Source organism: Cebus imitator, unplaced genomic scaffold (assembly GCF_001604975.1).
Source record: "Cebus imitator isolate Cc_AM_T3 unplaced genomic scaffold, Cebus_imitator-1.0 Scaffold356, whole genome shotgun sequence".
Lineage (NCBI taxonomy): Eukaryota > Metazoa > Chordata > Mammalia > Primates > Cebidae > Cebus > Cebus imitator.
In genome coordinates, this window is record NW_016107671.1 from 1,853,549 (window position 1) to 1,863,076 (window position 9,528).

Here is a 9,528-nt window from a genome sequence, read left to right on the forward strand (position 1 = left end):
ACAGGATTTAAAATATAGTTCTCATTATCATTCTAAATAGTCTGCAATTTCACTTCTTCTTTGCTCTTTAATTCAATAATTGTTTATATGTAGTACTAAATTTCCAAGAGGTAACAATCCACATGGCTATCTATTTGCTAGTTTCTGAGTTATAACTGTGGTGAAAAATAAATATGACACCTGGCTTTAGAAATTTGTTAGAGACAAATCATTTCTGAATGTCTTTTTAAAAATTGCTGAACACTCAACAACCCCACTTTCACTAGTTACAAGGGTGTTATAGATTTTTTGATGTAGCATGTGAAATTAATAGTCATTCAAAACTTTCTTATCTTCATTGTGTTTTACTGTTTTTTTTCACAATTAACATTCTGATGTTAAATAAGACATAGAGATGACATATTTGTCTATAATCATTAAACTCTTATATCCTCTCATAAAACGGCTTAATACAAATACTAATGACAGTCACTAAGTAGTGCAAATCTCAAATCATTCAACCTTTACAATCTAATGAATAAGATTAAAGAAACATAGATTTAAGACTTTCCAAAAAAATATAGAGGTAGGATGTATTGAAACAAGACATGTCAAATAGATTTTATGACATAGTTCAAGGCTTTTCTAGATTACCTTATTTTTGTGGAAATACAACAAAATTTTGCTAGTGATGAAAGATTTCCAACATGAATTAGATATAAATTCTTGTGAGGTTATTTTTGTTTTTGTTTGGAGACAAGAATCTCACTCTGTCACCTAGGCTGGAGTGCAATGACACAATTTTGGCTCACTGCAATCGCTGCCACCTGGATTCAAGCAATTCTTGTACCTCAGCCTCCAGAGTAGCTGGAACTACAGGCACTCACCACCACACCCAGCCAATTTTTATATTTTTAGTAGAGACAGGGTTTTACCACGTTGGTCAGGCTGGTCTCAAATTCCTGACATCAGGTGATCCACCTGCCTCTGCCTCCCAAAGTGCTGGGGTTACAGGTGTCAGCCACTGTGACTGGCTGAATTATATACAAATTCTTTATGCAACATCTCTGATGAGAATGTTTTGAGTATGATTCAAAGAGAATTCATGCTATCATATAAAATTTTACACTGATATTCCGTAATTGATAACTGATCAGTAATTTCTTTCCTATATTGATTGCATGATGAATTCTCTGCTGCTGCTGCTAGATGTATTGGGTGCCCTGTCAAAATGCTTCCAATATTACTTACATTTATAGGGTTCCACAAGAGAAAAAAAATAAACAAAATTAATGGGTTATGAATAAAGCCTTTCCTACACTTGTACATAATAATATGTCACAAGAGTGAAATGAAGTGAGAGCTTGAAGAAAATGCTTTCTCAAAATCTTTAAATTCATAGGATTTCTCAAAAGTGTAAATACTCTGGTATTCAGCAAAGTTTGAATCATGACAAAAGGTGTTCCCATAGTCTGTCCATTCACAGAGATTTGCACCATTATGAATTTTTTGTTCAGCAAAATATGAATGGTGACTAAAGATGTGGCTACTTTTCTTGCATCCATAAGGTTCTCCATCAGTGTGAATTCTCCTATGTCGTGTAAGCTGTGAACCCCAGATAAAAGATTTCCCACATTCTTTACATACATAAGGTTCCTCACCAGTATGCATTCTCTGATGTCGAGTAAGTTGTGAACCCCAGAGAAAGGCTTTTCCACATTCTTCACATTCATATGGCCTCTTTCCAGTATGAATTTTCTGATGTCGATTAAGTTCTGAACCACGAAAAAAGGTCTTTCCACATTCCTTACATTCATAGTTTCTCTCACCAGTATGAATTTTCTGATGTCGATTAAACTCTGAGCCGTGAGGAAAGGTCTTTCCACATTCTTTACATTCATAGGATTTCCTCTCATTATGAATTTTCTCATGTTGAGCAAGATATGAAGCCCAAGTAAAAGTCTTCCCACATTGCTTACATTCATAAGGTTTCCTACCAGTATGAATTCGCTGATGTCGAGCAAGGTGTGAGCTCCAGATATAGGCTTTCCCACATTTCTCACATTCATAAGGTTTCCTACCAACATGAACATTCTGATGTTGAGCAAGATTTGAACCACGAATAAAGGCTTTTCCACATTCCTTACACTCATGAGATTTCTCACCAGTATGAATTCTCTGATGCTGAGTTAGATGTGACCCACGAGTAAAAGCTTTCCCACACTCCTTACATTCATAAGGTTTTTCACCAGTGTGAATTCTCTGATGTTTAATAAGATGTGATCGCTGACTAAAGGCCTTTGTACATTCACTACATTCATAGGGTTTTTCACCGGTATGAATTCTCTGATGTCGAGTAAGATCTGAGCCACAACTAAAGGCCTTCCCACATTCCTTACATTCGTAAGATTTCTCACCAGTATGAATTCGCTTATGGACACTAAGTTGTGAATGAAATCTAAAGGCCTTTCCACATTCCTTACATTTAAAAGGTTTCTCTCCGGTATGAATTCTCTTATGACCAGTAAGACTCGAACGTAAACTAAAAGACTTCCCACATTCTTTACATTCATATGTTTTTTTAACAGTGTCAACTGTCTGATATTGAGTAACCTCCAAATCAGAAAGAAAGGTATTTCCACATTCTTTATCTTCACAGAATTTCTCACTTGTGTGAATTAACTGATGTTGAGTATGATCTGAGCCAGAAATAAAGGCTTTCCCCAATTCTTTAAATTCATTCAGTTTGTCTCCTGTGTTAAGTCTCTGGTGCAGATTAAAGTCTGGGTGTCGGTTAAAAGTGGGCATTTTAACATAGGTGAGTATCCCCTGCTTGAAACATTCCTCTTGATTATCTTGTAGTGTCTGAAACTGAACATTGCCTTCCCAATCACCTCTAAAACACAAACATTCAAGGCTGTGGTTTTTACAAATTTTCCTTATTTCCAGTTGGGCTATTTCTCTCTCAAAAATGCCATTTTTTGGTAATAACTTCTTGATTGGACACCTGGATTGCATGTCTGAAAAATAAGAAGGTAAAAACATACTGTTTTACATACAAAAAGAAATACAACTTTTTTTTTTTAATTTCTTTTTTTTAAAGACGGGATTTCACCATGTTGGTCAGGCTGGTTTTGAACTCCTGACCTCAGGTGATCTGCCCCCCTTGGCCTCCAAAGTGCTTGGATTACAGGCATGAGCCACCACACCCAGCCGAAATAAAACTTCTAAAAGAGATACAGAAAATCTTGAAATAAATCATATCAGAAGTGAATGGCTTAAAAAATTCTCAAATATGAGAAATATGAAAAAAAGGCAAGACGTAAGTAGAAATTTAAAAGAAATAATACAAGTTGAGTCAAATGATGATAAGTATATTTTATTTTGATCATATTCATCTGAGGAGCTCAATAAAAAATGATTATCCAGGTACCACCTTAGCAACAGAATAACAACTCAGAAAATATCTACAAGTTTTAAGTACTATGATGAATGTCTTATATAATTCAGAGCTTAAAAATAGAAATGCTGGGAAATAGCAGAGCAACAGTCTAATATGAGGGAAGCAATCTCATCCAGAGTTACCAAAGTACTAGGATCTCAATATCAGGGTATGATGCATTTAGGCTAAAGGAGATAATGATGCATGATAGTTCAGAAAGAAAAATAGTTTGAAGGCCATGTACAATTATTCACACCTGTAATCCCAGCACTTCAGAAGGCTGAGGCAGATGGATTGCTTGAGTCCAGAAGTTTGAGACCAGCTTAGGCAACATGGGAAAACCCCATCTCTAAAAAAAATTAGCCAGGAGTAGTGGTGCATTCCTGTGCTCCCAGCTAATTGGAAGGCTGAAGTGGCAGGATCACCTGAGCCTAGGAGGTCAAGGCCGCAGTGAGCCCTGATCACATCACCGCACTCCATCACGGGTGACAGTGTAAGACCCTGTCTTAACAACAAAATAGTTTGAGAATTTTGTTCAAGGGAGAAGGAGTCGGGCCAAGCTAAGAATAATAGGACTTTTCTGTGACTCATTTTTTTATATGTATTTAGGATCAAGTACAATTGTCATATGATTGTGGTATTAATTTTTCTTGGGAGACAGAGCAAGTACTCCATCAATGACTGAATGAATTGAAAGGCAGTTTAGTTATAAACTATGACCAGTAATGTATGGCAATGGAAAGACAACGAACTGCAGTTTCAGACTCCAGTTCTGTTAACTCAAAGCAGTTTTTAGGTGATTGGAAAATTACTGAGCTTGACTGAATTTTCCACATTATAGAAAGGAATAAAACATCGCTTTGCAGAGGTCTGTTGCAAGGAATAATACACTACTTCTATTAACTGCCTTACATAGGATAAATGTTGAATAATCTGTAGATGATGATTACTGTTAGAGAAGAAAAGCTGGAGAATACAGGGAACCAGGCAAGCCAGGGTTTGTCTTTTTTTGTTGTTTTTTGGTTTTTGGTTTTTTTTGAGATGGATTCTTGCTCTGTCACCCAGGTTGGAGTGCAGTGGCGTGATCTTGGCTCACTGCAACCTCTGCCTCCCAGGTTCAAGCGATTCTCCTGCCTCAGCATCCTGAGTAGCAGGGTTTACAGGTGCCCGCCACCACATCTGGCTAATTTTTGTATTTTTAGTAGAGACAGGGTTTCGCCATGTTGACCAGGCTGGTTTTGAATTCCTGACCTCAGGTAATCTGCCCACCTCGGCCTTCTAAAATGCTGGGATTACAGGCATGAGCCACTGCGCCTGGCCGGACTTGTTTTTTATGACACCGTGTTCTCCTAGTTGTACTTCATGAGCCCTAACCTTTCTTCTGCCACTTCTTTCTCACTGTGACCAGAAACTGTTTTCACCTATTACTGTAATTTTCAGCTAAGCAGACTATTAGGTCCTCTCTTAATGTAGAGCCCTTTATGCAGAAATGTATGGCCATGTTCCAGTCACAGAAGAGAACAAAAAGTTTCTTAAGAGATTACATATTCTTTGTTAATTCTTCTAAGCCTAAAATGAGAAAATCCATAAATGTTGATCAAAAGAATGAACTAATGAATGTAGCCAATGTATAAGCAAGGAGAAGCCAGGAAAGATGAGAAAAATTCAAAAGGGATGGGTAAAAAAGGTTTTGTTTTGTTTTTACCGAATGAAGAATTTTATGAATATCTAAATTTAAAAAAACAGAGATGGAAAGGAACCTGATCCAAATCACAGATAAAATAAGGGCCACTGGAGAAAAGAACGGCACTTACCTTTTTGTTACATGAGTGAAAAAATAAGAGCACAAAAATCGAGTGGTATTTGGAGTGAAGAGAAAATTCTTTTGGAAAAGGTTTTGTCTCTATCTAGGTCTCAGGACTTTATCAAAGATTTTTGGTATTGGTTGGTTTTTTTTCTTTTTTTTTTTGAGATGGAATCTTGCTCTGTCACCCAGGATGGAGTGCAGTGGCATGATCTTGGCCCACTGCAACTTCTGCCTCCCATGTTCAAGCGATTCTCCTGCCAGAGTCTCCCCAGTAGCTGGGACTACAGGTGTGTGTCACCACGCCAGCTAATTTCAGTATTTTCAGTAGAGACAGGGTTTCACCATGTTGGCCAGGTTGGTCTCGAACTCCTGACCTCAGGTGATGTGCTTGCCTTGGCCTCCCAGAGTGCTGCGATTACAGGTGTGAGCCACTGCACTCAGCCAGTTTTTGGTCTTGGTCTTTTTTTTCTTTTTCTTTTTGAGATGGAGTCTCACTCTGTCAACTAGGCTAGAGTGCAGTGGCACAATCGCAGCTCACTGAAACCTCCGCTTCCCAGGTTCAAGCAATTCTCCTGCCTCAGCCTCCCAAGTAGCTGCGACTATAGGCGTATGCTGCCATGCTTGGCTAATTTTTTTTTTTTTCAGTAGATATGGGGTTCCACCACATTGCCCAGACTGGTCTCAAACTCCTGAGCTCAGGCAATCCGCCCACCTCAGTCTTCCAAAGTCTAGGATTGCAGGTGTGAGCTACTATGCCTGTCTCAGTTTTTGTTCTTAAAGGGATAAACCAGACCAATATTTCAGAGGTGTTGCTGCCTCATTATGCAGCTGAGCTGTTATCCACAATGACGGCCTCCTTGTGCCTGTTCAGCCCTCACTCACCTGGGCAAGGTCCTCTTGTCTCATCCGTCAAAATCTTCCAGGGCTCTTTCCCTTTCTCCAATAAAGAGAACACATCTGGCTGATAAATGCAAAGACCTGCTCAGAAGATAAGAAACAGCAAAAAATCACATGGTAAAGATTCTAAAATTTGCAACTAGTTCCTTGGTTATTAACGGAAAGAAACAATTACAGGCAGGGCAGAAATAAGTTATAAAGGATGGGAAAGATGGAGGTGCCCACTGATGATACCTATTGCCAGATTTACAAAGCACAAACCGTTTCCCCAAAAACAAAGGTCAGAAGTTACCCTTTGTGTTTTAAAACACAATTAAAAACTTCACAATACAGAAAGCCCAAATTTCTAAGAACAAATGCTGAATCTTACCCAGTGAAACCATGTTGCTGTAGTTCTCCAACATCACATCTCTATACAAATCCCTCTGTTTCAGGTCCAGGCCCTCCCACTCCTCTTGAGAGAAATCTATAGCCACGTCCCTGAACATCAACTGTTGAAAGAACAAGTCCAAATATTAATGGTGATATTTTTAAAAATAATAACCCCTTTCAGATCAAAGGGGAAAAGCTGGAAAGGGGCACTGCAAGGAGTGGGGCACATACTGGGCAAAAACTGGAGTTGGCTGCCTGTGGTTTTGGGGGAAATGACATGGGAGGGAATAAGGGTGACTAAAGCTGAGTGCCTACATGTTCCTTTGCTTTTGTTCTTTTCGAGACATACTTGTTCTGTCACCCAGGCTGAAGTACAGTAGTGTAATCTCAACTCACTGCAACCTCTGCCTCCCAGGTTCAAGTGATTCTTGTGCCCCAGCCACCCTCACAGCTGGGATTACAGGTGCACACCACTGCGCCCAGCTAATATTTTTCTGTTTTTAGTAAAGAGGGGGTTTTGCAGCATTGACCAGGCTGGTCTCGAACTCCTGACCACAAGTGATCTGCCCGCCTTGGCCTCCCAAAGTCCTAATGAGCCACTGCACCTGGCCTACATGCTCTTAAAAACTCCTGTTGCTTAGTCACCACATCTTTATGATCTTCAAATCACAAATACCAAAACATCAGAATGGCAGCCCAGAATAACAGATATTATATGAGGTTTTTGTGGATAACACTGAGAGGCTACACCAGCTGGGAAGAACTAAACCCAGATTTATTACGTGAGAAAAGTTGGGGGTTTTGTTGCTTGTAAGCAGTCTTTACTGGGCACAAACAGACTTGTGCACACAGAGTCTTTGGCCAAGGTAACTATTCTTTGCTTATGCTGCTACGTTTAGTTGAGTTTTCTGTTAGTTTAAATTGAGAGCATTCTCAAGAGATACACTCTTTGACTGAATATTATTTTCTGTGGAAAATATGTAGAATCTCCAGGTTCTTAGCTAAGCAGCTGACAATCAGCAAATTCAGTGTCATAAGTGATGACTGCGAAAGTCATCACATGAGTTTTTTGTCAATAACAATGAGAGGCTATATCAGCCTAGAATAACTTATCCTGGATTGTTTTTTTTGTTTTGTTTTTTGTTTTTGTTTTTGAGACAGAGTCTTGTACTGTTGCCTGGGCTACAGTGCTGTGGCACAATCTCAGCTCACTGCAACCTCCATCTCCAAGTTCAAGTGATCCTCCTGCCTCAGCCTCCGGAGTAGCTGGAGCTATAGGCACCTGCCACCACACCTGGCTAAGTTTTTTGTATTTTTTTTTTTTTTTTTGAGACGGAGTTTCGCTCTTGTTACCCAGGCCGGAGTGCAATGGCGCGATCTCGGCTCACCATGACCTCCGCCTCCTGGGTTCAGGCAATTCTCCTGCCTCAGCCTCCTGAGTAGCTGGGATTACAGGCACGTGCCACCATGCCCAGCTAATTTTTTGTATTTTTAGTAGAGACGGGGTTTCACCGTGTTGACCAGGATGGTCTCGATCTCTTGACCTCGTGATCCACCCGCCTCGGCCTCCCAAAGTGCTGGGATTACAGGCTTGAGCCACCGCGCCCGGCCTTAGTTTTTTGTATTTTTTTTTTTTTTAGCAGAGACAGGGTTTTACTATGTTGGCCAGGCTGGTCTCGAACCCCTGACCTTGTGATCCGCCCGCCTTGGTCTCCCAAAGTCCTGGGATTACAGGCGTGAGCCACCGCACCCAGCCTCGGATTGTTAATGATACTAACCTCTCATTAATTTCCTGGAAAACCCCAGATTTCTGTGAACTCAACTTCCCAGAATATCCGCTAAGGAAAGCATCATAAAGTGCCACATACCTAAATGAATACCAACGAACTCCAGCTCCCGTGTTGATTAAATATCCCATTCTACAGAGTAAATAAAAGCCTTTATGTAGCATGTCCCCTTTAATTACTCCATCCCATCTTGTTAAGCCATGGGTTTGAAACAAAAGTCTATACAGTTCCCCTTAAGGAAATGTATTCATCTCCTTCAGTGCTCTGCCAGATTGGGACACAGGAGATACTGAAAGCCCTGGTGGATAGATTTGGTCATACTGGTTGGAGATATCTAGGGAAAGCACTGGACTATTTCACAATCATCACTTATGATGCTCAATAGTGATTCAGGCAAGCAGTTTAAGGATAAGCAATACAAAATATTCACATGATGTGATATAAATAGGTTATATTTTTGAAGAGAGGCAACTACAACTCACATGAGCCATGACTTAACATTCCAAGTCTACCGGTCTTCCTCTCGATTCTTCTCTTGATGAAGCAATGTGCTGAGAAAGCAGAGCTAGAAGGAAAGAATCATGAGGTCAGGGCTTTCTCAGAGCTTTCAAATGGACAAACAGGAATGCCATCTTCTTCCTTGGACACAGGTCAGAAGGAATCAATCTGAAGAAATCCTGGCCCTATCCAAAACCAGAGAGATTCAACAAAAGTAGGGTGGAGTTTCAGTCTAATTACTTATGCCAAAATCATGACATGGATCAGGATACTACTAGATAAGTCAATTCTGGCTTGCCCTAAATTCATATATACATACATTAACCTTTATCCTCAACCCACTTATGAATGTCAGTTACTTGTCTCATTTAAAAGATCAGGAAATGGGCCTCTTGCTCAAATTCACTATTAGGAAATATCATAGGTTTGCTGAATGCAAAGCTTGTTCACTTTGAATACTGTATTCCACCCTCTGGATTTCAGGATTTCTTATTTTACTGAATGAAGGATGAGCTGGGCCTTTCCCTTACAGGAGTAGCCATGATCTCTGCCTCCTATGTTTTCAGTGACACTAAGTCTCAGGATGGCTTTTTCATGAAAGGGACTCAAAGTTGAAAGGAAGGCTGTGTTGGGCAAGTAGTCAGTTTTTTGTGAAGCAAGTTTTTTTTGTTTTGTTTTTTTTTTTTTTGAGACGGGACCATGTTGGCCAGGATGGTCTTGAGGTCTTGATCTCGACCTTGTGATCC

The 9,528-nt window shown here is 39.9% G+C and overlaps 1 protein-coding gene across 3 annotated transcripts in view; it reads right to left on the reverse strand.

Annotated features, from left to right (window-relative positions):
• Positions 1-1,283: 1,283 nt before the first annotated feature.
• The window catches only part of ZNF790 (zinc finger protein 790), a 20,068-nt gene continuing 11,823 nt past the window's right edge, over positions 1,284-9,528 (reverse strand). For all 3 annotated transcript variants that reach the window (XM_017506455.2, XM_017506458.2, XM_037730633.1), the window contains 4 exons: positions 8,767-8,849; positions 6,496-6,616; positions 6,111-6,206; positions 1,284-2,999 (listed from right to left, as the gene is read on the reverse strand). In XM_017506455.2, coding sequence (XP_017361944.1) covers positions 1,318-2,999; positions 6,111-6,206; positions 6,496-6,616; positions 8,767-8,775 — 1,908 coding nt within the window. In that variant the 5' untranslated portion in view covers positions 8,776-8,849 and the 3' untranslated portion in view covers positions 1,284-1,317. The remainder of the gene's footprint in view (positions 3,000-6,110; positions 6,207-6,495; positions 6,617-8,766; positions 8,850-9,528) is intronic.